General features: G+C 60.8%; 1 protein-coding gene across 2 annotated transcripts in view; it reads right to left on the bottom strand.

Annotated features, from left to right (window-relative positions):
- Positions 1-2531: 2531 nt before the first annotated feature.
- INTS3 (integrator complex subunit 3) overlaps positions 2532-26985 on the bottom strand; it is a 44212-nt gene continuing 19758 nt past the window's right edge. For both annotated transcript variants that reach the window (XM_076359797.1, XM_076359798.1), the window contains 22 exons: positions 24311-24408; positions 23360-23551; positions 22374-22461; positions 21729-21808; positions 19866-19957; positions 19157-19263; positions 18216-18335; positions 16664-16793; positions 15709-15763; positions 14677-14780; positions 14066-14110; positions 13489-13608; positions 13180-13333; positions 11275-11343; positions 9105-9180; positions 7224-7337; positions 7089-7137; positions 5807-5974; positions 3581-3681; positions 3300-3372; positions 3040-3196; positions 2532-2904 (listed from right to left, as the gene is read on the bottom strand). In XM_076359797.1, the coding sequence (XP_076215912.1) occupies positions 2827-2904; positions 3040-3196; positions 3300-3372; positions 3581-3681; positions 5807-5974; positions 7089-7137; positions 7224-7337; positions 9105-9180; positions 11275-11343; positions 13180-13333; positions 13489-13608; positions 14066-14110; positions 14677-14780; positions 15709-15763; positions 16664-16793; positions 18216-18335; positions 19157-19263; positions 19866-19957; positions 21729-21808; positions 22374-22461; positions 23360-23551; positions 24311-24408 (2270 nt within the window). In that variant the 3' untranslated portion in view covers positions 2532-2826. The remainder of the gene's footprint in view (positions 2905-3039; positions 3197-3299; positions 3373-3580; positions 3682-5806; positions 5975-7088; positions 7138-7223; positions 7338-9104; positions 9181-11274; positions 11344-13179; positions 13334-13488; positions 13609-14065; positions 14111-14676; positions 14781-15708; positions 15764-16663; positions 16794-18215; positions 18336-19156; positions 19264-19865; positions 19958-21728; positions 21809-22373; positions 22462-23359; positions 23552-24310; positions 24409-26985) is intronic.

Below are 26985 nucleotides of genomic sequence, written 5' to 3'. Positions count from 1 at the left end.
GGCACAACCAAGAGGGACCCAGTGGGGGGGCACCTGCAATCCCCCCCCCCATCACTCCCATGCTGAGCCACACCCGGACCTCCCCCCGAGCTGTCCAGATCCCTTGCTCCCTGGCTGGCAGCCCTGGAGACCCCTGGCACCCCTTGTGCCATCCCCGTGCCTCAGAGCCTGTCACCCGCAGTGGCCCCTGTACCGTCCCGGAGCCTCTGGCGCTCACCCGGGCTCCGGTACCAGCCCATCCCCGGTCCCCACGAACCCGGTACTTCCCTGGTGCCCCCGGTACCAGCCCATCCCTTGGTGCCTTTGCCAGCCCCGATACCCACGGGCCTGGTGCCCCCCGCTACCACCCCATTCCCGGTCCCCCTCATCCCCCCCCCCCCCCCCCAATCTCCTTGGCCTTCCCGGGTGCCCCGGGGTACCACCCCCATCCCCGGCCCCGCGAGCTCCGTACTTCCCCGGTCCCACCCCAGCCCCTGGAGCCTTTGTACCCCCCCTCCCATCCCCCCGGGCCCCCTCGGCCCCGTGTCCCATCCCCCCCCCCAGGTCCCGTTGTGTCGTGTGTGTGTGTGTGTGTGTGTGTGTCCCCGTCGCTCACCGTCCGCCACCAGCAGCGCCCGCGCCCCGCAGGCGCGCAGGCAGTGCCGGAGGGCGGCGGGGCGCAGCGCCGTGCCCAGGAAGGCGGGCCGGGCCCCCAGCGCCGCCAGCCCCAACCAGCCCAGACGAACCGCGGCTGGTTGCCCACCAACAGCCCCACGGTCACACCGGGCCCCAGCTCCCCCCCATCTCCGCCGCTCAGGGGCCGCCGCCTCAGCGCGTTGGCCACCCTCGCCACCCGCGCGCCGCCCCCCCGTAGGGTTCCGCTCCTCCCGCCGCCCGCAGGAAGGCCGGGGCCGGAGCCTCCCGCGCTGCCCGCAGGAACCGGGCGGCCAGGCTGCCCCCCCCCGCCCCGCCGCCGCCGCCGCCCCCCGCCGCCGCCCGCCGCCGCACCGCGCCGCCCGCGCCGCGAAGGCCAGGTCGGCCCAGAGGTGCGGCCGCAGCAGCCGCTGCAGCAGCGCCAGGGCCGCCAGCGCCGCCGCCAGCGCCGCCGCCAGCGCCATCGCCCGCCGCCCGCCGCGGGGCGGGGCGGACACGCCCCTCGGTGCCGCGCCCCCCCCTTCCCCCCGGCCCCCCTCCTCTCTCCTCTCCCCCCCCCCCCCCCCGCCCCGTGGCCCCGGCCCCCCCCCGCCCCCCCCCCCCCCCCTTCACGCCATCGCGTCCCCGTCTCGCTCGCCCCAGGCCCCTCCTCCAGCCCCAGCCCCTGTCCCCGTCCCGTGTCCGTCCCCCCCCCCGCCGCGGACCCTCCCCTCACGTCCCCATCCTCCTCGTCACCGTCCCCCGGCCCATCCTCCTCGCCGCGGCCCCCTCCCCCCCATTTCATCCCCATCCCCTCCATCACGTCCCTGTCCCCGTCTCGCTCGCCCCAGCCCCCTCCTCCAGCCCCAGCCCTGTCCCCCCCCCCCTCACGTCCCCATCGTCTCTGCTACAGTCCCCCCCCCCTCCCCAATTTCATCCCCTCCATCACGTCCTTGTCCCCACCCCACTGGCCACAGCCCCCTCCTCCAGCCCCCAGCCCCGTCCCCCTCGCCACCATCCCAGACCCCACATCCTGGCCCCCCCCGGTTCACCCCCATCCTGTCCCTGTCCCTGTCCCCGTCCCACTCGCCCCAGACCCCTCTTCCAGCCCCAGCCCTGTCCCCCCAACCACGGACCCCCATCATGTCCCCATCATCCTCGCCACGGCCCCCCCCCCATCTCCTCCACCACGTCCCACCGTCCACAGCCCCCCTCTTCCCTCCCCACCCCTGTCCCTCTCCCTACAATGTCCCCAAGCCTCCCCACAGCCCCCCCCCCATTGTGTCCCCAGCCTCATCCCCCTCACTGTGGTGTCCCCCCCCTCGCCGTGGCCTCCCCGTTGCGCTCCCGGCCCAGCCTTGTCCCAGATTCCCCCTCCAGCTTGGGGGGGGGGAGGGGAAGCTGGCACCACCGCGGTCCCCTGGGTGCCACATGCCAGGGGATGCTGACCCCGGGGAACCCCCCCGGAGAGGCGGCACAAAGAGGTGGCGTTTTGTACAAAACATTTGAGAGGTTTTTTATTGTTGTTTTTTTTTTTTAAAAAAACCCCAAAACCCACACACTTAAAAACGCTAATAGCTCCGGGGGGGGGGGAACATGGGAGAGCGTCGTCCCCCTCCTCACGCGGGCGCTGAGCTCCGGTGCGGGCAGGCTCACGCCGAACGGAACGCGCAGCAGCTCCCCGGGGAGACGGGGCCCTGGTAGAGGAGCGGGTGCGGCGGCGGCGGCGGTGGGGGGGTCGACCTCCCCTCGGCCCCGCGGGCAGGGACACGAGTTCACCCCTCCCCAAAGCATCCTGGAGCAGCAGCAAGCCAGTTCGCACTGTTTATTTACATTTCTTATAACAAAATAGGGGACTTGTGATATATTCCCTCCCTCCCCCCCCCCCCCCCCCCCCCCCGAGTCCCCTTTCCCCTCTCCGTGGTGCCGTGTCCCCTGTCCACGCTGCCCCTCGAGTGGGCAGGGCTGGAGCCAGGTCCTGGGGGGTGCGTACGCTCCGATCCCTCCCCGGCCGTTGGTAAAAAGGAGCTAAAAAGTCAAGTGGGGAGGTTGGCGTAGAAGCACAGCGGGAAGCCGGGGTGGCCCCGTCTCTGCGGGCTCCCGGAGGGGACGCGTGTTCTCCTTTCCCGTCCTGGCAATGGCTTTTGTCCGAGCGTGGCAGGGTCACCGGGCACCACGGGGACCCGAAAGCGGCCGGGGGAGAGGGCAGAGCCCTCAGTCACTGTCCGAGCCCACGGCGGAGGAGCCTTTTCTTTTCCGTTTGGTGGGTTTGGGTTTGGTGTCTTCTTCCTCCTGTGCCGGGAGACGGGGGAAGTGGGAGTCACCGCCACCGGGGACGGGGACACCCAGCTCCCGCCTGCGCCTCCTCGAGGTGCGGATGAGGCCGAGAGGCTGCGGGGTGCCGGGGAGGGGACCAGGGACGCTTACCGAGGCGCTGCTGGAAGCTGACTCCTCCTCGTTGTTGGCCGGCTGGGCTGCGTTCTTGCGGCTGCGAGGGCTGGAGAGGGTGGCTTTTCGGCGGCTCTTGGGGGGTTTGGTGGAGGAATCTTCATACTCCTCTGCCAGGGAGAAGAGGTCGCTGAACCTGGAAGGAAGCAGGGGGTTGGAGGGGGAGGTCAGGCACCGCTGGGGCACCCGCCCCGCGGTCCCGAGGCCACCCGGCGCCAGGCAGGGAAGGACCGACTCACTTCATCTTGTGGGCTTCGTCGCAGCTGGCCTGGACGTGCTGCAGCGCCTGCAGGATCGGGGTTTGGCTGAAAACTGTCGAGGAACCAGCAAGAAATGGGAGTCAGAGACCTGAGGGCAGGTACCCCCAGGAACCCCCCACCCATCCGGGGTTTCGGATGCAGGGTCCCGGTATATCCCAGAGCATCCCAGTTCCCATGGGTGCCCCGGGACACCTCACGGCGATGGAGACGGGCAGCGGCTGTAACCCTGGGGCCCGTCCCGCTTGCGCGGCAGTACGTACAGTTCTGTTTGGTGTTGGTCAGGTTGAGGCGGAGGTTGTCCAGGTGCTCCAGGATCTGCTCCAGGGTGAGCTGGGCCAGTTTGCTGCTGGAGCTGCGCAGGCTGAGGGCAGAGGAGCAGCGCCCGTCAGCGCGCGCCCTGTTCCCTCCTGCCCACCCCCAGCCGCCCCTAGCTTGTGTTCCCCCCCCCCCCCCCCAAAACCAGGAGCCCCCGCTTGTGGGCGGACCGAGTGCCACGGCCCCGCAGCAGCACCCCCAAACCCCCAAGCAGATGTGGGCCACAGATAACCCTGCCATCCGCGCTGCCCCGGGGTGCCCCCAGCACCCAGAGGCTGGAGCAGGGGAGCCCAGGGATGAGGAGCAGCACAGGACCCATTCTGCGCCTCCGGCACACGCAGGCTCCCCTGGGGCTGGTCTGCGTGCGCTGTTCCAGCCCAGGGATTAAGGGGATAAATCCTGCTCAGGGTGTTCACCGCCTCCATCCCTGGCGGCTCTGGGGAGCACTAAGTGCCCCGTGCTGAGCCTGGGCTGCAGGACGGTGCGCGGTGCCAGCACCCGGGGCGCTGCCAACAGCCGGGGCCTCAGCTGGCCGCCCGTTAATTAGTGGGGATTAGACCTGGATACGGCTCGGATCCCGGAACAGAAACACAGTGAAAATAGCCGCGTTGTTCAGCTGTGAAAGGCCATTAATTAACACGAAGGAACGGATGAAGGTGCAGACTTCCCCGGCAGCCTCTTCGGAGAGCCGAGGGGACCCAGAGGTGGCCGAGATGCCGGCGGGGACCGGCCGCTCTCCCGGTGCCGGTGTGCGACCTGCACGCTGGGCGCCGGAGCACCAGCGAGATCCCGGCGCTGGCGAACCTCCCGGCAAGGCTCCGTCCGACCCGCTGGCCCTGACCCAGCTCCGTGCCGTGGTGGTGCCGGCTCCCCTGGGTGCTGGGCTGGGGGTCCTCGGGGACACGCGGCCCTCACTGCGGTGGGAGCGCGGTGCTGCTCTGCTTTCCCAGGACACTAGATGTCCTTCCTACTCCAGCAAAGGGCTGCAGGCACCCAGCCGGGAAGGGGCCGCAGAGGACCCTGTCAGCCCGGCACAGCGGGCTGGGGGCTGCCGGAGCCGACCACCCTCCTCTAACCGAGACCCCCCCGGCACCGAGGGGTGACCCGTGACCCGGCACAGAGCAGGTAGTGGGACCGGGTGTCTCTCGCCCCGGCAGGTGACGGCCGCGCCAAGGGCAGAGGCTGCCTCGCAGCCTGATGTTGGTCTTCGAGGCTGGGTAAAAGGCTGGGAAATGGCCTGGGGAGCTGAGTGCAGCAGAAAGAGCTCCTGCCTCCCTGCTGAGGGACGTCACGGGGTTGGGGTGAGGTGTCCCATGTGCCACCCTCGCCAGGAACCAGCCCAGCAGCCGGCACAGCGGTGCAGGACCAGCTGCAGCATCCCGTGCTGCTCTCCGTTCCTCTCCCACAGCCCGCGGTGGTGAGGTCCAGCTGCCTCCTCCAGCACCCAGAGCTCTGCCCATGCAGGGTGGCCGGGAACAAGGCCTCTGCCCCTTCCCTCCACAGGCAGGAGAGGAGGAACCTTGCCCTGGGGAGCTGGGATTTAACCTCCGCAGGCTACAGCTTGGCCCAGCTGCATCCTTTAGTCCCACTGGACTGATGGACCCTGACCCCATCCACCCCAGAGGCAGCAGCGTCCCAGCAAGAGATTAAGTGAACCACATCTGGAAGACTATTTGCACCAAAAGATGCTCTGGATACATCCAGCTGTGCCCAGGCGGGCGCAGCAGGGACGAGCAGAGGGGCCTGCCTGGCTGGCGCCGCAGCAGGGGAGCACCAAGGCTTGGCACTGCTCACACAAGCAGCTGAAAAGTGCTTCCCCACACAGCTTGGGTAACGGGCTCGGCATAAAAGGGTCCTGCTGGCTGGATGTCAGCACAGGCGGGATCAAAGAGCAGCCTCCCGCACAGCTCTGGAGCAAAGACGCTCGCTCAGGGGCTCTGGCTGCGCGTCAGCGCGTGGGTGGGCAGTGGCACCACCCCGGCCTCAAGGAGACGGTGGTGTAACCGCCAGGAGGGGCTGGTATGCCCGGCGCTGCGCCGAAGGCACACGGCGTCTCGGCTGCCTGGTCGGTGCACGGAGTGGGGCACAAGGCAGTCTGTCACTCGGTTCCCGGTAGCAGGGCGGCCCCAGGGGAAGCAGCGGGAGACGCTGTGCCTGCCCTGGCCGCTCACCTTTGGCGTTTTCGTGGTAGGCTGTTGTTCTTGATCAGCAGCGACTTGATGTGCTCGGCCAGGAGGTCGTCGTGTTTGATGCACCAGTGCCGCAGGATGCTCGTGGTGAACTGGTCGTCGGGGTGGCAGGGCCGGCTCAGCACCATCTTCACCATCTCCTCGCTGGGCCTGCGGCAAACAGGGAAGGGCACGTGGGGAGGAAGGATGAGCGGTTCGTACCCCGGCCAGCTGGGGCCCCCCCCTGCAGCCACTGCCGCCCACTTGAGCCTGATGGGAGGCTTCAGACCTGGACATGACAAGCCTGTGGAGCTGCCGTGCCGCGAGGGACCTGGCACAGGGAGCCCAGGCACAGCTCGGATGGGCCCGAGCTTCCCCAAACACCGCCTGGGACCCGCACGCTCTTCAGAGGCCCCAGCAGCATTGGCTCCCAGGCTCAGGGGATGACGGGCAGCGTTCAGACTCCTCTCCTTCCCCGAGATCGCTGGGAAGCGATCATCCTGGGGACCAGCTGCCACCGAGCTCCCTGCCCAGCCCGTATCACCCGGCCGTGCCAGCCTCACTCCCTCCTTGCCGTGGGAAAAAAAGTGCTGCTGCGCGCTCGCGGCCCGAGCTCGCCCCTGCGCTCTCCGTTATCACGGGCTTTTCACTAACGCAATTTAGAGCTGAGATTAGATTAGCCAGCCTCATGCACTGCATTAATGAAACCAAATAAAGTGCTCTTCACTCAGAGCGGTGGGATGTGGCCAATCCACCCGAGCAGGCAGAGACAGCATAGATCAATGCCAAGGCAGCTCTAGTACTGCGCCCCGCGGGAGGCAGGCGACAGCCTGCTCTCCATTAAGTAACGGGCTCCAGGATGTGCAAGGTGAAAGACAAACAGCCCGTCGGCACTCGGGCTAAGAGAGCTGGCACTTGGCAAACGGTGCTCTCGAAGCCGAGGCACGGCAGGGAGCTGCTGCCTTTGGGAAGGGTGCTACCGCTGGGGTCTCATCACACCCGGGACCCGCACGCTATTGTGCCCTACTCTGTCCCCAGGGGCTCCAGGACAGGGCTCGCACCCAGAGTGAGCTGGGGAGCGCCAGCAAGAGGGGCTTTCCCCATGCCTCACTTCTCAAGCAGCCCAAGCCGGAGCAGGTGGCATCCCCTTGCCCCCGCCGTGCTGACGGTGCTCAAGAAAGCCACCAGCCGCAGCATGCCGGGGGGGCAGCCCCACAAGCCTGCGGCCACAGGAACCTCTGCAGAGCGTCACGCAGCCCTGTGCCCTGCGCTTGGCGGCACTTACTTCTCTCGCCTCAGCTGCAGCAGCAGGCAGGACAACGCCTCTGGGTGCTCTGCAAAGGAAAGGACATCCTCAGCACAGGAGCTCACGGCTGCCGTGGCCCAGCGCCGTGCCTCTCCCATGCAGGGGACAGCTCACCTTTGTATTTGAGGTGCTGCAGGATCGGGATGATGGTCTCCAGAGGAATGCTGTGTGCGAGGAAGAGCTGCCAGGTGCAGTACTGTTCAAAGGTCTCCCAGTCCAGGCTTTGAACTAGGGGGAAGCACAGGATGGTGAGGGGGAGCCTGCACGGCGCCCGGAGGAGCAGCAGGGACCTGCCAGAGCCACCGCAGACAGCTCTGCCACAGCCCCCTCTGCGGGGTCCAGCTGCGCCCGGGGACAGCACTGCTCCTGCCCGGCGTTACACCCGCCCCTCCGGCCTAGAGTAGGGCACCGGAGAAGGGCACAGCGCCCGAAACCCTGCTGCATGTGTCGGGGTTTGCACTCTGCCAGGGCAGCTGCGCGAACAGCGCGAGCAGCACGGGCAGCCCCGCGTGGGCCGAGGCCAAGCAGGGGCTCCGGGACCTGGCAGGTGGCACCGGGGTAGGCTCTGCCAGCTGAGACGCGGGTGGCAGAGCTGCAAAGTCACTAAAGCAGCTGCTCAGGGCTCAGAGGAAGAGAATTAACGAGGCTCGCTAATTAATGGGCTTAGACTGCTGCTTGCAGCTTGTGTAACACCAAAGCTGGATCTAGGCAGCCATCGGATCAGGGTGATGGGGCTTCTCTCCGGAAACGCCGGCTCCCGTGCACCGAGCTCTCCGCGCTGGCTCTGCCCAAAACCACCCCGGCCCGGAGGGCTGCAGCCACGGCCAGCTCTGACTGCTGGGCAGGAGCCACGGGGCACACACGGGCAAAACGCAGCGTTGGCTGGAGACTGAAAGGGCTTTTCCACTGTACGACAGCCAGTGGCTTGCATAGATGCGAGCCGAAGTCCAATTAAAAAGCTACAAGAGGAACTGGGTCACCCACTGGTGATCCTGGGGGGGGAAAGGCAAGGGATGCCGTGAGGGAGAGATCACGGGCACCAGCCTTTTCCTACGCAGCGGCTAAGGGGACTGTGGTCCTGGCAAAGGGCTGGGTGTCCATCTGAGAGGCTTACTCTGTTAGTTCAGGGTGGTCCAAGGGCCAGATGAAACAGCAGCGGGGGCCTTTTTGCTCTTGGAGTGTCACAGTCAACAGAAAACGAAGGGAAATCCCGGTTCCAACTTTTCTGACCACCCTTTTGCCATCACCTCCCAGCTGCCCTCACCCCTGCTGCACTGGGAGAAGAGGTTACAGCCGTCCCCAGAAAGGCCTGGCCTCCAGCACTGCCGTATCAGCTGCTGCACGGCAGGGAACAGCTGACTGCGCAGCACCAGCCACGGGTTTGCACCAGGACAAGTTCGCTTCCCCGGAGACGCAACAGCTGGGACCACGTGGAGAGGCTGCAGAGCTGGGGGGAGATTTCGGGACTTTCCTCTTTCTCGTAGTTTTGGGTTGGTTTTTTTGTTTGTTTTTTTTCCTCTGCCCGGGCAGGCTGCGGATGTGCAGAGCCCTGGGTTACGCTTTGCCTGGCACTGCGGAGAGCCGGGGCTCCCAAGCCTGCTAATACCCATTAGAGCGCACAGCTTGGATCACACAGCTAAATCGAACAATCCGGTTTAGGGCAGTGATCCTTTAAGAGGCGGCAATAATACCGTGAGGAAATCCAGACCTCGGCATAACACGGCCAGCCCAAGAGCCCCTCTCGGACGCTGCGTGAGCAGCCAGCTTCTGCAAGGGCTCTTCCTATGGTGGCGTGGCCATGGACTACAGCCCCCCCAATCAGAAAGGGCAAAGCTGTGGCGAAGGCTGCAGCCTTCTCCCTTTCCCAAGGGACTTGGGGTCTCTCTGCAAAACGGGGGCCCAAAGGGCAGGAAGGCTTGGGGGTGCCCAGGAACCGCTCTGCTTTCACCCCTGCCCTCTCCGAGATGCGCTCGTGCCCTCAGGAGCGCTACTCACTCAGGATGTTCAGCACCGAGTCTTTCCGAAACATGACGAGGTTCCCCATCATCACGTGGCACACGAGCTCCTGCAACTGGGCGGCAGAGAAAAATGGGGTTAGCGGGGATGCCCAGGCTCCGCAGAAGCCCTCTTATGTGGGGGACCACCGGGCAGGTCCGGAGAGCAAGCAGGGAAGCTGTCGCTCTGCCAACATCAGCCATCTCCGCAAGAGCAGGGATCCAGCGCGGAGTCCCAGAAACCCCGTGGGCTGCAGGTGGCTCATAAATCAGAGCCGGGTTAAGCAGCTCCAGGGAGAGGCAGCTGTTGTGAGGGACCAGCAGAGGCAAAGAAGTAATGAGAGGTTAATGGTTTCACACATCAACACCCAGGCTGGGGAGCAAGTGTCACGCAGGACAGACAGCAGATCCCCGCAGACTGGGCCAGGGCGGGTGGGATGGTGTCGCCCTGTTTGGAGAGCTCGGCTGCCGGGCCCAGACAGGCCGGCTCGGCTGCTGCACAAGCGCTGGGGACCTGCTCCTTGTGCTCCAGGCGCTCTCAGACCCAGGCTTTTGCCGACGGATGCACAAAGCCCACCCGGGGGCTGGCAGCGGGGAGGGCTTGGCAGCCTGCTGGGAAAGCTCCGACAACCCCAGACCTCTCTGCTCGGGGCCCCGGACCATCCCTGGTCTGCAGGACGGGAGCTGACATTACCCAGACACACGGTGCTTCCTGCACTGACTCACCCCCTTCATCCCTGGGAGAGGTGGAAGCGGAGGCAGGGGGACGGGACGCACAGGGAGCCTGCCTGGGCTGCGCTGGAGCAGAGATGGGAGCTGGGGAGCACCGTTCCCCGCTCCCGCACTGACAGGCTCAGCTACAGAGCGCACCTTGGCTCTCGTCTACCTTCCTCCCTGCTCCTCGGCCTCTGGGCCCGAGCCACTGCAGCCTGCTCGGGCGCAGGGTGCCGGAGGCATGCAGAGCCCAAGGGCAGGCTGAGCTGCCCGGGCTCTGCCCCACGGCTCTGCTCGCAGACCCCACGTGGGCCGGGCGCGGGGGCCACGCAGCCAGAGCATCGTGGGGAAACAGATGAAGAATAACAGGAAGGAACGAAGGAATTGGAGAAGGGAGGGGAGAGGAAACGCTACGGGCCTCTGCTGGGAAAAACAAACCCTTTGCATTTCAGCACGGGGCAGAGCCCAGGAGTAAGAGCAGGGCTGAGCTGGGGGGGTCAGGGCACCGTGACTCAAACCTTTCCTGTACCCAACTTTGGCTCCAGCCTGCCAAGCAAAACTTGCTGGCGAGGCGTTCTGGCCCCTGCGCAGCTGGGAAAAGCACGACTGGCCAGGAATGGAGTATAAATAGGGTGAGTTAAAGGGTTATCAGCAGATCACGCTCCAGACGAGCCTAGACAGCAGAAACACGCAGTACAGCATTCTTGCCGGTGCCCACCTCCCCGCCCCCAGCTTTCGCCGTGACTATTTTTGGGTTGCTCATGGCAACTCAGCGTGACCATGGGGAAAGGTTCCTTCCAGGAGGGTCTAACGAGGGCTTGGCCTTCTGCTCGTTAGCCTGCTGAGCCGACGGGAAGAGCCGGGCGCGATCTCAGCCCCGCCGACCCGCAGGCAGCAGGGGACGTGCCGCCCGCACCTTTCCTGCGCCCTCCCGCACACATGCCCGTTGTGACACTGCCCATGGCTTTGCATCTCCCCAGCAGCACTAAGCACCGCCCTGCCAAGGGGCTTATTATTGATAATTATTATTATGGATTGCCTGCAGCAGCACTGGCCACGGCGGTGCTTTTCGCCAATGCCTGCAACTCAAGAGGGATCAGAGCAAACGCAGGCAAATCTCTCTCGGCATGCCTGCTGCAGCTCGGCGGCCAGGGAGATCCCTGGCCCTTGAAATCAAGGGATTTCAAGATCCCTTGAAAGAAGCAGCTGGGATTCAGTCTTCTGACACCGCAGCTCCTCAAGGGAAAGAGATACCCAGAGGCTTCAGGACTCCCCTTCGCAAAGCCAAATGCCTCGCTCAAGAACGGGGGGCAAGGAGGGCTAAACAAGCAGAGCGCTGCCCTGCATCCCCCACGGATGGGCCACTTCAGGTTTAAACCTCCTGGGAGCGGAGGAGACAAGCGCTGCCACTTCAGGAACGTGCTGCCTCCCACCCCAGGCACCGGTCCCCTCCTTACCTGGAATGAATCTATGACAGCTACAATCATGTTCAGCAGCTCGCCGCTTCGTAGGGTCTCGTCTGGGAACTGGAAGAGTACAAAAGCAAGGCAGGGCTCAGGAAGGGACACGAGGGAGAGGCCAGTCGAAAGCTCCTCTCCCCATAGCTGAGGCAAAACTCCTCCTTGGTTCAGGCTCAGACACACGCACACGTTCCTCCTTGCAAGGGGCAGCATCACCCTGCCTGACCCAGCAGCTCACCGAGGGCTGGATCAGAACCAGCACCACTTCCTAAACGCCACGGGGGGAGCGGCTGAGTGGGAAAAGGAGCCAAGAAAGGGCAGGAGGGTTGACAGGCTGTTTTCTGCGCGCAGCCTGGAGCAGGCAGGTTCGTTAGCTGCTCGAGCGGGCCAAGGGCTGCAAGGCAGCGCACCGGCAGGTTGCTGCGTGTGAGTGCCCAGCACATCTGTGAGATGCAGCTGACGCCAACCATCTGGAGCAAGCGGAGCTGCGCGAGGAGCAAGGCTGCTTCGATTGCGGGTGGCAGAAGTCAGCCAGACCAGAGTGGTTAAAATTCCCCATTTTTCCCCTATCCTTGCTAGCTTTGCTTGCCATTCCAGGGCCTCGTGTGTTACGCAGCACTGCAAGGAAATAAAAATAAAATTTAAAAAAAAAAAATCAACACACGGGGCAAAAGGCCAGGAAAACTGGCGGCAGCAAGCTACGGCTGCACCGTTCGGATCTGGCTGTCCAGACAGGCTGCTCCCCCTTTGGGGAGGGAAGCTGTTAAGCCCAAAGGACCAGGGAGGGGATCCAGCTGGTGCTCTATGCCAGGATCCCTCCCGGAGCATGCACCATGCTGCTGCGTGGTACGGCGCCTACTCTTGCGCAGGTTTTTCTCCCCTCCCCAGGCTGTCGCTGTGCCCCTTTCCCCACAGAAGCCCCTGGGAAGCGCTCGGTGAGGAATGGGGCTGGACGGCCTCAACGCCCAGCAGATGTTCCTGCTGAACCAGCCAGAAAGGAGGGAGGAGGGGGACAGCTCATTCCTCCCAGGGAATGAGAAAGTACAGGCAGAACTGTGACCCCTCCGTCTATTCAGAGTGCGCAATGTTACCCTCCCTCTCTCCAACCCCCAGCACCGCTCTCTGAAGCCGGGCGATCGCTGGATGCCTGTTGGAAGCAGCCTCCACCCTGCAACCATTTCAAATAAAAGGCTGCAGCCCGCACAGGGCTGCGAGAGAGTTCAACAGCATCCTGGCAGCAGGAAGATCGCAGCGGCTCTGTCCAAGACCCAGGCAGGCTGCATGAATTGGGACCGAGCTGTGACCTATCCGGTGCAGATGCCTGGCTCCCCGTTCCAAACCCGCTCTCTGCTAAGTCCAGCTGGCTCCACCTCAGCACCGAGTGCTGAAAGCAATAAAATCTTTCATTAAACCCAAGGGTTCGGGGCAGGCAGAACTCGTTCTGGGCACTGCTTCCCCCAGACATTGACACGTCTGCTCGGAGCCTTCACCTGCTGCTCTCCAGAAGAAAAACAGCAGAGAGCAAAACCTCTTTAACCAGGGAGCGCAGACAACACTGTGCTGGGAGCCAAGCACGTGCAGGAGATGAATCCGGGACAGCAAGGTTAGTACCTCGCCATCCACAGAGCGCATCCGGCTTTCACCGGGCTGTAAGCAGGTAGGGACGACAGCTGAACATCGATCTCGACGGCAGCACGCTGACCCCCATTTAAGCTGAGCTGGGGGGTGGATGGAAACTGTGTTGTGCTCAGCCTGGCAGAACTTTTTCTAGGCTTTATGGCTTCTCTGCTGCAGTGTTAACAGGCCTGAAGCTCGGAAGCAGCCCCGAACCTGCCCGCAGGAAGGTGAGGGGGTGCCCTGCACAACTGAACTGGGGTTCCCGGTGCCTGGCAGGGGCCTTACCTCTGTGTAAATGGAGGGGGTGAGGTAGCAGAGCAGCCGTACGTCGTCTTCCTGGCAGGCCTTCATGTCCATCATCAGACATGTGTGCAGGTCCCCCAGCTGCGTGGCCTGGGCGAAGGACTCGTACAGGTTCATCTTCCCCGCTGCAGCTTTGCTAGAAGGAGACGGTGCGGAGGTGAGAGAGAAGCCTGCCAGCCCTGTGCCGCAGCGAGGGCTGGGGTGGTGGTGGCATGACACCGAGCTGTCTCTTGGAGGCAGCGCGAGCCCAGCCGAAGCTCGGACGCTTCCCCGCAATCCCCGCCAGCCTACCTGGCTTTTAAATAGTACAGGAGGTGGTAGCCGATCTTGGGTTGCTTCTGATAGAGCTCTGACAGGAGATCCAGCAGCAGTGAGAAACCGCTATTATCCTCCTGCATCTGGCAGAGGTTCCTTGGGGAGCACAGGACAGGGAGACAGCTATGTTACACGGGATACCGTGCACGAGCTTCTCTGCTAACGCCGAGGACGGGCAGCTCGCAGGGAAACTCAGCTCCCCGTACCAGGCGGTCCCGGCCACCTGCTCTCTGGCCTGGACACAGGGGCCACCTCTCCCACCCCCGCTGCAGAAGACGGCGGGACATGCAGCAACGACCAAAAGCAAACTTCAGTTACCCAGGGATCCCAGGCTTCCACAAATGACCACATTTTCCTGTATTTTAAAGTCTTTCTACTAAACAAAACACAACACAGGCAGAACGAAGGAACGAACTCTTCTGGTTCTGGGATCAGCACTGGGGCAAGCAGGGGGGTGGCAGAATTAGACCCACAGGGTTCCCCCACGGTGGCGATCAGGAAGCAAATGAGAAAGCCCTAACTAGATTATTCAAAAATTTCAGAACAGACATACCTAAATATTAGGTAGAGAGGCTTCCCCACCGACTCCTCCAGAGACCTGCGGGACAAACGCAACAGTCAGAGCTCCATGTGCACCCACCCTCTGTGCTTCCCCAGCAATGGCAGGGAAAAAGCCCTGGACCTCGCTCGCTGTGGTCCTCGGGCCATCGAGGGTTAGCCCTGGCTAACGAGGAGACGGGAACGGTCCTGCTAACAGAACCCAGCAGAGCTCTGACTCCGAGCCCCGTTCCAGCAAAATCCCGGAGGAAGTGTACGGTGCTGGTTTGTGCGAGTACAGCAGGGACAGATGGAGTACTTAGGACCCTGTGTGCCCTGGTCAGACAGTCAGAAGCCACCAGAGCATCACCGAAACTGAGCTCTGACGCAAGGACCTGTGGCAGCAGGTTCTCCCTGCGGCTCGCGAGGAGGAGGGAGATGGTCTCTTTCGAGCCCTGGACATGACAACTGTTGACCAGCTCCACACTGACCGCTTGTGAACCCTGGATTGCTTCACGGGGGAAGCTGCTGGCTTCAGCACAGCCTTCTGAAAATGGTGAATATTTTACTGGGAAAAGCCCAAGTCCCAGTGTGAAAGGATGAGACACAAAAAAAATAGATCCTTACTCCTCCGTGATTTCTTCTGGCAAAACCTCACCACGGAAGTGAGCCTTAAATAGCTCCTGGAGGCAGGATGCGAGCACTGATAACTGCTCCGAGTCGAAGTCCTCCTGGTAGAGAGAAAGGAAGGAATGAGAGGAGAAGGCACAAGCTCAAACCCTGCCTACCCAGCACAGGTACGGCTGGAAAGGACACAGCAGAGTCACTGCTGCGGGGAACGGACCCCAGACTGCTCAGGAGCCGTTTTGCTGCTATATTGCAGCACCAGGAGCTGGTCATCAGCGAGACAAGCCCCTAATTGATGTTCAGCTCTGAAGCACTTCGCAGTCACTGTGGTCCACTTATCCTCTAATGGCTAGTAATTCACCGAGCTCAGCTCTCCCTCTGCAAAGGGCTAACAGGGACTGAAGGCACTTGGCAATGAGGATTTACACCCTGACAAGCCCTTTCCCCACGTTCCCACAGAGTGGGAAGCAGCTCTCATATGCTAAAAGGCCACCTGACTCTAAAGGGAGCCGATTAGAGGCAGGGGATGCAACCTCCCTTGAACATCCGCAGCTCTTCTGCTGGGCAGGGCTTGCTGCAGCCTCTCCTGAGCACAAGCCCAGGGTCAAAAGCAAGGGAGCATCCCAGCTGCGCGGCACATGCAGAAGCCCTCAGCAGCTCCGCAGATACTATAGCAGCTGCGCGGGGTCAAAATGTGAGCGCACCTCACCCAGCGTCCCGTCTGACAGCAGCTACTGGGGACATTTAGGCACGGGGTATAAGGAAACAGAGCGTGGACGGAGCGATCTTCCCCTGCTAGACCCTTCCAGCAAGCAGCAGCTTGGGGCTGTGTTTAACAACCACGGATAGAGCTGCATAGCGCCATTTTGAACTCATTTGGGATTCGAGTGTCCTCAGGCTTCTTGTGTCCCTCCTTCAGTCGCAGCTCTCGGGGCAGAGCCGCGCAGGCTGGGAGCTGCCCAGCCCACGCCACTCCAGCTGCTCTGGTTTTACAGTTAGGCAGCAAGCGCTGCTCCGGGTCTGTGCAGTTACCTCCAGGACTTGATCCACGATTTCCTGCATGACCTCACACTGAGCTTCCGTATCGCTGGAGCACAAAAACAAGAGGAAATCCAAGTTACATAGGAAGATACCGAGAGCAGGGACAAGGGGGCTTTGTGCTGAGCTGGCTCTGCTCGGGAACCCCCCAGGACCTGAGAGTGGGGGAGGCTCTGCTTTGCGCCGGTGCCAGGCTTAGAGGAAGGCACGGCTCGGAAGCACGCGCTGCAGAGACCCAGCCCTGGAAGAACGCGCTGCACTGCTGCAGCACCTACTTACAAAAGTGCCCGAGGTTGTCTGCAGCAAGACAAACAAATTAAATGACTAAAAGCATAAGATTAAATGCACTTAAAGCCATAAAGACATAAATTACGTTAAATCAGTCTACTATGCCAAGGTCTGCAAAGCAAGAGCTTTTTTTAACCTTCTTTAGATGGAGTTAATTCCAAGGTCACTGAAAATCAAGAGCGGAGGCGGGGAAATCCAGAGAACATGCAGACACAGGTACATCTCTGTCTGCGGGGAACGTGTCCCGTGGAGAGAGGTACTGAAATCCCCAGGCAGCAACAGCCCCGTAGGCCTACGCAGCCTCCTCTCGCCAATCCAACGGCGGAGAAGGATGAAACTCGGAGCCTTTTGCCTTCCCGGCACTGATTCAGAGAAATGCTGTAGCCCCCAGCAAACTGCTGTTGTGTCCTGGTCTGAGCCTGCTTCAAGGACAAATTACAAGGCTCTTAACCCAGCACCTTTCAAAACCACCTGGACGTTTCCTGCAGAAACTGTGGAGGAGGACCTCTCCGCGTGAAAGGGAGACAAGCCACAAGATTGCCTTAGCTCTGAGGGAAGGGCTCTGGAGCAAGCAGCGTTGTACAACAGGACTAAAAGGTCTTGCGTGTCGTTGCCCTGAAGAGATCAACACAAAAATGTAACACGACCAAACGATACCAACCTTCCCTTCTGCAGCTGCAGGACTTTATCCTTCAGTGACTCATCCAGCTGGTCCAGGAATGGCGTGATATCAACAGGCTCCTCCACAATGGTTTCTTTTATCGGATGAAACCTGAACTCCCTCTTCTTCCCTGCAACAAAGAAAGCAACGTTGGAATAGTCTATTTTCCCAAGCAGCTATGTCTAATTAGTACCGGAGGCAATCTCCGTCCTAGCAGCAGGAGTTGTGTGGGGCTGCGGGGGCAATCTCCACCCCAAGACAAGCAGCGTGCCCCCAGTGTGCGCTCCAGCCTCAGATCTTGCCTTCACCCTTTAGAGACGTGGCCAGGTCACGGTGAGCAGGAAGGTGGGATGGGATCCAAACACAGGGGATGTCCAGAACCGTGGGTCCCGTTCAGTCCCATTTCCAAACCTGATGCTTTGCCTGTCCTTCAACATGCTCAACAAACGTAGCTAGCTCACAAGTCTCTCTCCACCCGAGGTGCAAACGCTTGCGTTTAGGACTCTGGGACTGAGATACCCCAACTGCTTTTCCACACCCTCATCCTCCAGGCTCATTCCAGGCCACAAAAATGAACAGCAGAGTCCAGAAGCGCCAGGGCCAAGGCAGAAGCGCTCGCAAAGAAGCTGCCGCTAAGGGATGGGACAAGGTGGCTGATCCCCTTTGCAAAAATCCTCTTTGCACGTGGCTTTCGAGCCTGTGTCCCTCTCAGGGGCCCCAAGCAGCCGGCAGCGTGCCAACAGGACTACTGAAGACAGTGCTACAGCACAGTGTCACATCCTCTCCCTCGTCCTGGGCCTGCGGCCCCTCCCCACCGCAGGGGTAACCCTCCAGCATGACAAGAAGCCCACAAGAGTCCTACCACCAAGGCCGGGAACAGCTTGAGATGCCTCTAGCTCCAGAGAGTGAGCAGAGGGGATTCTGGCCCTGTGCAGGCTCGTCAGCCCCATGGCTTCGAGAGGGAACAAGTGTAATAAAAACTGTGTGGCTGAGCAATTGGAGGCCTGAGCCTCGTTAACAGCTGCCCGAGAACAGAGACACCCTGTTCCCAAACAAACCATCCGGCACAGCATCTGCCACAGGGATTCCCAACCATGCAGCGCGGCGGGGATTGAGACTAGTCCATGAGGACACACAGGTGGAGAAAGTGCTACGGTCGAAGGGTCTAAGCTCTAGGGAATAACCAGGCAAGGAGATGAAGCCCAACAGCCTTTCCCTTTGAGCACGGATCTGCATCAGATCTACTGAGTCTGGCTGTCAGGGACTGGGAAGCAGCAGAGCATCGGCCTCAACACCCTCTTTTGCAGAAGGAAACCTGGATCTCAAGAAGGGGGTCTGCCTCGAGTGCAACAATTCCTGCCGCTCAGGGGAAAGGGGCTTTGAGGGAACTGTGCTTACAGCTGGTTGTCTCGGGATCCTCCATCACGAAGGGAAGGTGCCCGCGAGCCGGCGGGGAAACACCGTCCGGCGCAGAGGCAAACGGCAGCTATTCACACTGCGGCGATGCAGAAGTACTCGAGAGCATTGGCGCCCAGCCGACTGCACTCCTCACCTTTGCTGTTCAAGTCGTCTTCGTCGTCACTGAACGCGGCCTCAGCGTTGTCATAGCAACTGTCATCCTTTTCTGACATATGATTGTCCATCTCCATGGAAACGGGTTCCTCAATTTTGACTGCAAGAACATACGCAAAGGGGTCAGAGCAGAAAGTGAGGTTACGATGGCTCCTCGCACAGCTGAGGAGCAGGGCAGGCTGTGCCTACGAGTCACCTCTACCCATAAACAGGCTCTGGCAAGGAGATAAAAATGCTCTGAAAAGGGAAGAGAGAATCTGGGCAAGTGACGGACCCCAGAGAACTCAAAGCTGGGGAAGGGCACTCCCAGCGACTCCATTTAACCATCCCCACTCGGTGCCGAGGGTGGCAGGACCGGGGCATTCTCCACGAAAGCTGCCCAGCATCCTTCGTGCTCCATCCCTCACCCAGGCCGACAGCAGAGCCCGAGTCCCCGAGCAGAGCAACAGCTTTGCCAGCTCTGCGAGGCTGAGAAGCTTGGGGCAGCAGGGTTTGTTGGTTAGGTGGGTCCCTTCAGCCGGAGCGGCTGATGCAACAGGAAAAGCAGACAGGCTTACAGGCACAGTCCTTCAGCGGATCTGGCAAAGCAGCAGCACTCTCCTGTTAAATGCAGGTTAGAAATGCCTGCTCTTTGTTTAACCTAATTATGTTAATCAATTAGCCTACGGAGAAGAAAGGCTAAGTAGCCCCTATGGAGCAGAGACGGAAACGGGTAGTGTGCATCTTTAGCGTACAGCAGGGCTGAAGCGAAGGGAGATCACAACCATCCCTAAATAGGAGCGCCCAGAACCCTCCCCTCCCCGGAGTCCCGGTCCGACCCTCCGAACGGCTGCTGTTGCTGCAGGAGAGCCGGGGAAAGCCCCGTCTCTGGGAAGGCAGCACCTGCCGCAGGCTCCCTCCGCCGCCCGCCCCGCTCCCTACCTTCGATGGGGGGCGAGGGCGAACTGCAGAACTCTGGGAATTTCTCCCTCAACATGGCGCGGAGCTCTTTGTCCAGCTTGGGGTTGTCGAAGAGAGGGGCCAGATGTCTGCGTTGGGGGGTAGGAAGGGAAAGGGATGAGAAAGAGCCGGGATGCGGTACCCCGCTGCGTAGCTTCCCCACGGAGGACATGCAAGGGGATCTCCTCCCTTACGTCAGGGCTTTGGTTTGCGTTACGGACCACAAGCTACAAGGTCCCACCTTCCTTCCTGCAGCTCAGCTGGGGTTCCCTCACTTTGCTACCAGTGGGACCTGTGTCACCAGAAGGCACGTGGGAAGGGGAGAAGAGGTCTTCTCTCCTGGGAGGGGAACTTGGCTGATGCAGGAGCTGTCTGCAGGCTGGAGCACCACGAGCAAGGCTGCCCCATTCAGCTCGAGGAGCAGAAAGGGCTGGGGACATTTCTATTCATCTGAAGCGGCGTGGCTATAGCTTTCTTAACCCACCCACTCCCTTGCTTCAAGGAACAGCTCTCAGGACAAGCCTCAGCACCATAAAGACACAACTATGGCTTCTTCCGTGGTTCATACACAATACAAATGCCTTCCGCGGCTTTTACAGAGCCTGGAGGTCGTTTTGACTAGGCTGGTGAGACCCAGGAAAACTGGTGCACAGCAATTTTATAAACGTAGTAAAATTCCGGGGTGTCTTACGCAAGGACTCGCTTCTCCACAATGTGGGTGAGAGAGTTGAACACGCCTTGCCGGACGTGAGCTTCCAGTGGGGGGTAGAAGTTGGGAATGATCTGAAAACAGGAGAACGACCATGTTAGTGCCATGAACCCTTTTGCCTACCGTCGGGTCTGTGTCAGCCGGCAGGACACAGCCAGGACTAGCTAAGGCCATCGGTCAGCTTCTCAGGTCGCTCTCAACTCAAGCACCACATCCCAGCTGCTCTTGACCAAGAGGGGCAGCAGGAGAGCTCTCCGAGTGCAGCATCTTGGGGACGGTGGACAGAAGGGGGACCAGCCCCATGCCTCTGGCTTTTCTATCCCGGAGGGCCAGCCGGTGCATCTCCCAGGGATGAGAAAAACACACAGATGCTGCCTCGTGAGCTGTGAGAAGCCCTGGGGCTTGCCAGGGCCAAGCTCCAAGCAGCAGCGACCGCTGCAGGAGTGGGGGGAATAGAAAAGGGCACCCTGAACAACATTCAGCTCTGTCCACACATTCCTTTTATTCTGGAGGGAGTAAGAGGACTCCTCCCTGAAAACTGGGTCATCCCAGGAACCTTCCGCCTAGTTCCTCTGCCAGAAGCCAGCAGCTGCTTTTGGACTCGGGCAGCCCGGGGACGGGAGCGCACAGAGCGTGCTGGGCGTGAGGGAGGAAAGCGATGCAACTCGCAGCTCTTCCAGCGCTCATGCCACAGAAAGACTCCACTTCCAAGAAACACCATCAGCCCTCCCTGGGACCAAATTACTGGAACTGGCAACTCTTGGCACCGCTTCCGCCAGGGTGGAGGGGCAGGACCAGCTCTGCTCCCTGCCCAAGGACGGCTGTCCTTTGGAAGGGAGATGATGGGTCTCACTTGTCCCCCCCGCTGCAGTGAGATTCTATTTGCCCTCAGGGGATGACACTGGGCCAAGCATTTCGTTAGGTACTAAAGGGAACAATTCAGAAGCCTTTTTCCTACTAATGCTCATCGTTCTGGAAGGATTTCTTTGCAGAGCTGGGAAGTCTTACATGCCTTCCCACAGTGGCATTCCCATTATGGAATGACACACGGGTCTAACCCTCCGACCTCCAGACCCTGGATTTATCAACAGACCGCTAGGACTCATCAAAGCCGCTGGTGGCTGGTTTTAAGAGGCGAATAATTTGGCTGAGCGTCCGCAGCCGTGTGGCCTGACTATGCTCTTGGCAGACCAGCAAGGGGAAAATCCCTCCTTAATTTAGCATAGGTAAGGGGAGGTTAAAAGGGCTGCCGGCAGATACTGAGCTACTCCGCAGCCTGTTTCGCAATCAAGAGGCTCAGGGCAGAACAGACCAGATGATGCACTGAGGAATGCGGGGGAAAAAAGAAGGGGGAACAACTTTTTTGTTTTGGGGTTGGGGTTTTTTTTTGGCTTTGAAGAATGGGCAGGGAGATGACGCTATTTTGCTGCTCCAGTACCAGTGGCTCTAGGGATTCAAGAAATTCCCTTCCTGTGGGATGGAGAGGCAACGGGCCTTTGCCCCAAAACTCTCTGGGGAGCGAAGACATCTGTCTTGCCTGAGCCTGCGTTACCGTTCCTGCCTTTCGTGACCGGTCAGCACAGAGCAAGGGGCGGCCCGCAGGGAGCAGGCTGTGCAGCTCACCACTCGACTGCTCCCAGCTTCTCTCTTGGCAGAGAAGGAAAAGCACTGACCCACACCAACGTGCTGCTGCACCAGCGATGGGCAGCAGGGGAGCGCTCAGAGGAGAGCATGGCTGAAGGGCCCGGCTGCGGTCCCTAAGGGAGCATCACACATCACTCAACCCCCATCATGCAACTCATTTGACAAGTCAGGTAATTCCCCGGAGAGCGAGGGGCAGCTCACCCGGCACATGAAATCCAGCAGCGTGGCGGTGATGGCAGGGTGAGGCTTCATGGAGTGATGCATCACCAGAATGGCAGGCTCTGGAAGGAGAGAGCAGGGAGGCCTGTGCCGAAAGCCCCAGAGATGCCCATACCCCCCTGTGCCCCCCCCCCCAGTTCCTGCAGACCCAGCCTTCTGCCCCTGGGACGCAGAGGGAACCCCCTTCTTTTGGCTTGTACACACCCTTGCCCTCATCCAGCTCCTAAATAACACTTGGGCTTCAAACAATGGCCAGAGCCAACTTCCCTGCAGGCAGAAGCTCCCAGCAATGCCCCCAGCTGTATCAGTCCTTGCTCATGCGCCCTGGGACAGCCCTGCCGTCAGGCAGCCTGCCTGCCCAGAGGGAGGGACGCTCTGGGGCCGGCCACTGACCTCAAGGAAGACGCTTGCTGCTACCAGGGATAGGAAAGCCACAGTTAAAAGTGGCTCCATCAAAGCAGCTCTCCTGCAAGCCAGCAAATCCCAGGAGTTCAGGGCAGGGGAGGGAACTGATGCCCTTTGGACATAATCTGTTGGGCTTTCCCCCACCAGATCCCCGTACCTCTGGAAGGCATTAACCCCTTCTTCGACCCTTGCCCATTCAGAGACAGACTCCCCGTCGAGTACCTATATTCATGATGCTGTCCTTCTCGGGGTTGAAGAAGAGCCAGTCATAGAATAGGGCCAGTTTGGCATTTGAAGCAGCAACGTTGGACTAGAGAAGAAAAAAAAAAAATATATACAAATTGTCTGATGAATACAGCGCTGAGCCCCTGTCCCCTCTGCACGCCCGCCGGGCCGGGCCCTGCTGCTGCGAGGCGGAGGCTGGCGATGCTCTTCCCACCAGCAGGACAGGGGAGAGCTGGCGCAACCCCCCCCCCCCGGGTACCCGCTGCTGCTGCTGCGCAGGAGTGAGTTTTCAGAGAGGGTGGGAAATTCTTGAGCAAACCTGCCTGCTTTGAAAGCAGCTCCAGCCAGGGCAGCATGCAGAGCGGCAGAGGCCAAGGCAGCCCCAAGACCAGGAGATACAAGCCACGTGACCTGCAAAGCGCAGCCTGGCTACGACCCTGAATCGTGTGTAATTGGGCCCCGCACATCCCTTGGCGTTATCTGCTACGCATTCATGGGCACAGCAACAGCCGTTTCCTTAGCAGCTTCTGCTCTGTTTGACAAGTGCTGCAGACCGCAGTCCTGGGTGGGACAAGGGACGACAGGCTGAGCGGAGAGAGTGGAAGCCAACGAGGCTGTAACGAGGCATCTCGTTGCATGCGCTCTTGCACCCCACTGGGACTGGAGAGGCCCCATGCCTCGTAGACGGGCCGTAAAGTAGAAACAAAGGGCACGACAAGCTGAAAGTGAGATGAGGTTTATGCTGGGAAAGCAGATCCCAAAGGATCCAACGTGCAGCAGAGCCAGGACTAAAATCCAGAGCACAGAACAGAGGCTGATGTCCTAACCACTGCTCTGCAACTCTCCTTCAGCCCAGCCAGCAAATACCTAATCCCAACCTCCCTGGCAGCTTCTAGCATCAGCGGGTTACCCCCTTCCCTGCAAGGGAAGAGGATCCCAGGCAATTACGTGACTCGCTTTCGGGTCTGGCCCTCGCAACTCACCGTGCAGGTGGTGAGCAGCCACCCAATGATGGCCCAGCGCGGGAGGATGTCGGAGCTGAGCACCTCGTTGGAGGGGTGGACCACGCCACAGATGTAGCGTATGAGGTCGCAGCGCAGGGACTGGCTGTCTGGGGTGGACAGGTACTGCCGCTGAAACCAGTCCTGGTACCGCTTCTGCTGGCCGAACCGGACCTGAAGGGAAAGGGAAAGACGCAGGTTTTGCTCAGGGAAAGGCTGCCAGAACAACCGTCTGCCATCCTCTAAGCTGCCTCTTTCGGCAAACCCTGCTTCACGCCCCGCTCCCCATCAGTCCCGTGCTGGCAGCGTCTTCAGAGAGACCGAGGAAGCAAAAAGGCCATTGTGCAGCGTTCTCACACAGGGCCCGTCCTCCAGCTGAGCGGACGGGACTGCACGCCCCGCGTGTGCGGCACAGCCCAGCCCCTGCGAGCAGCCTCAGCCAGCGAGCGGCTGGGCCGGAGGCAGAGCGAGGGGGAAGCGAGCTCTGCCTGGTGTGCGAACGCAGATAACAGTTAACCCCGGTGCTATCACTGCGCAGCTCCTGGCCTCTCTTGAATACGGCTGCTGTTGTCAGAGCTCCGATAACCCACCGCATCGCGGCCATTCAGAGAAAGCGCTTGCCTTGGAAAGCGGCCAGCCAGGAGCAATGTTCCCCTGCAAAGCTGTTTTGTGCCTTTTAATGAATACCAGGGATGTCTCGGGCCCATCTACATCAGCTCCTGCTGGGCAGCCTCTCCTCCTCCTGTCACCATTAGATGCCAGAAGCAACAAATACTCGCACCAGTAAAGCTCTGCCCTTTGCCCAGACCGGTGCTCTGCCCTCCCTCCCCGTGCCCGGTGCCAGCGTGGGAACGGGACTGGTGCACCGGGCAGGGACGAGTGCCCTCCTCCCCGGCGCTGGCACAGGACCCCCAGCGAGCACGAGGGAATTACCCGTGAGGTCATGAAGAGCAGCTTGGTTTCCATGTCGGGAGTGAGGCGACACGCCAGGAATTTGCGAGAAGTCCTCGACTGGAGGAGCTGCAGGACACCTGGGGAGAGACAGAGAGGTCGGTCTGTGCTCGCACGGCCCCACGGACGGCATGGCACGAACGGGATCCGGGCAGGGATCTACCAACATCTGCAGCGAGCTGAGTTTGGAGCATTAAGCTCCGTTTCCCCAAGGCTACAGGCAGTGGGAAGGGTTCAAGATTCTGGCTGGAAAAGGTCTCCTAAAACATCTCCTGTCTGGAGCAAGCTTTTGTCAGAGATCACTAATGAGGACGCCAGGAAAGAGAGCCTGGAGAAAGGGAGAGAGGATGCACAGCAGGGCAGGGACAAGATCTGGAGGAGAAATGAGAAAGTCCAGACGCCAAGTCCCAAGCCGTAACCAACACAGCACGTTCCCCCATCTCCCACCCCCTTGCGAGGGATCACAAAGATGATCTTAGACTTGGCCCTGCTACAGCAAAACCACTTGTCCCACCACAGCTGACGGCTTTGGACAGACCACGTGGCCTGGGCACTGAAAAGCAGGGCTTGGCATAAAGAGTGTCCATCCTGGGCTGTGCCAGCATGCAAGTCCAATTCCTCCCCTGCACTAAAGGTACCCAGATGTAACAACAAAGATCAGACACAACAGAAAACTCGTGTGTGCACGCGCGCGTGCAGAGAAGGGAGGATGGGAAGGAGAAGGGGAGGTTGCAAAAGCCGCTCTTGTTCCCAGACAGCTGCAAGAGGAGGAATTTATAGAATTGCAGAACGGTTTGGGTTGGAAGGGACCTCAAAGATCATCTAGTTCCACGCCCCCTGCCATGGGCAGGGACACATTCCGCTAGACCAGGTTGCGCAGAGCCCCATCCAACCTGACCTTGAATGTTTCCAGGGATGGGGCATCCACCCCCTCTCTGGGCAACCTGTGCCGGTGTCTCACCACCCTCAGCATGAAGAATTTCTTCCTTATATCTAACCTAAATCTCCCCTCTTTCAGTTTAAAGCCGTTACCCCTTGTCCTATCACTACATGCCCTTGTAAAAACTCCCTCTCCAGCTTTCTTGTAGGCCCCTTCAGGTACTGGAAGGCTGCTATAAGCTCTCGCCAAAGCCTTTTCTTCTCCAGGCTGAACAACCCCGACCCTCCCAGCCCCTCCTGGCAGCAGAGCTGTTCCAGCCCCCCGAGCATTTTGGTGACCCTCCTCTGGACCCGCTCCAACAGGTCGGCGTCTTTCCTGGGCTGAGGACCCCGGAGCTGGACGCAGTGCCCCGAGGGGAGTCGGGGGGGGTCTCACCGGAGCAGAGCGGAGGGGCGGAATCCCCTCCCTCGCCCTGCTGGCCACGCTGCTGGCCACGCGGCCCAGGGGACGGTTGGCTTTCTGGGCTGCCAGCGCACGTTGCCGGCTCACGTTGAGCTTCTTATCAACCAACACCCCCAAGCCCTTCTCCTCAGGGCTGCTCTCAATCCGTTCTCCATCCAGCCTGTATTTGTGCTTGGGGTTGCCCCCACCAATGTGCAGGACCTTGCACTTGGCCTTGCTGAACTTCATGAGGTTTGCACGGCCCCAGCTCTCAAGCTTGTAACAAGGTCCCTCTGGACGGCATCCCTTCCCTCCAGCGTGTCAACGGCACCACACAGCTTGGTGTCGTCGGCAAATGAGCGACCCGAGTGGAGAGACCTGAAGGATTTACGGGGCAGCCGGCTCTGACGCGGACAGGCAGGCGCCAGGGACGCTGCGCACACGAGGTGCGCTTCGCTCTCTCGCCGTTTGGAAGCCGTCCTTCTGCCGCGCAGCCGGAGGGTCGCACCTGGGGGACGGCTGGAAGAGGGAAGCTTCAAAGCAGAAAGAACAGATGCCAGCTCCCGCGGAGCTCAGAGGAAGGGTTGGAGCGAGCTGCGCATCAGGGGAAGAGAGCCACAAAAGCACCTTGCTTGTTAAAAGCTCCCAGCTGCTCAGAGGGAGGGATGGATCCTGCGCCCGGAGCCACCCCCTGCTGCGGTTTTCCCTCACGCTCGGTGCTGCTGAGCTCTGGCCCTGGTCTCAGGAGTGGGGAGCTCAGCAAGACTGACTCGGATCGGAGGTTACAGAGTGATACAAACCCGAGAGCACACGGACCGGCAGCTGCTAGAGATAATAGCCACCTTGCAGAGCAATTATTATAGGCTCTCGACAGCAGGCAAGAGGACAAAGAAGTAGTCTTACGATCAACTGCAGGGGAAATTATTTTGGGGAGGGGACCTTCCAGGCTCCACACGAGCAAGTACAAACGAGGGCACCCCTGGACAGATCAGCTTCTGTTCAGGGTCCTCCCATCCGGCCCCCAGAGCCAACTGCAGGGACTTCTGCGGGACAGGGAGGAGCGACAAACCCAGACCGGGCTCCTGGTGCACTGCCAGACACAACCCACCTCTCCCTGCCGCCCCGAGGGCTGCCCAGCTGCCAGCGCTGGGGTGTTCCCCGGGGACGCGGGCGAACTCCGCCTGCTCCAGTGCTTTGCTGCTGCAACGGCAAGGAGAAACGCACTGGTGTGTGCGTGCGCTTACCCAGGTGTCGTCTCACCTCTACGAACCATCAGGCAACGCCACGGGCCACTGGTTGTGGCGTCAAACAGAAGAAAAAGGGAACCAAAAGGGAA

The sequence above is a fragment of the Aptenodytes patagonicus genome, chromosome 26 (assembly GCF_965638725.1).
Source record: "Aptenodytes patagonicus chromosome 26, bAptPat1.pri.cur, whole genome shotgun sequence".
In the NCBI taxonomy this organism is placed as follows: domain Eukaryota; kingdom Metazoa; phylum Chordata; class Aves; order Sphenisciformes; family Spheniscidae; genus Aptenodytes; species Aptenodytes patagonicus.
The sequence above is the reverse complement of the archived record's forward strand: the minus strand, read 5'-3'. Positions and strand labels throughout refer to the sequence as shown.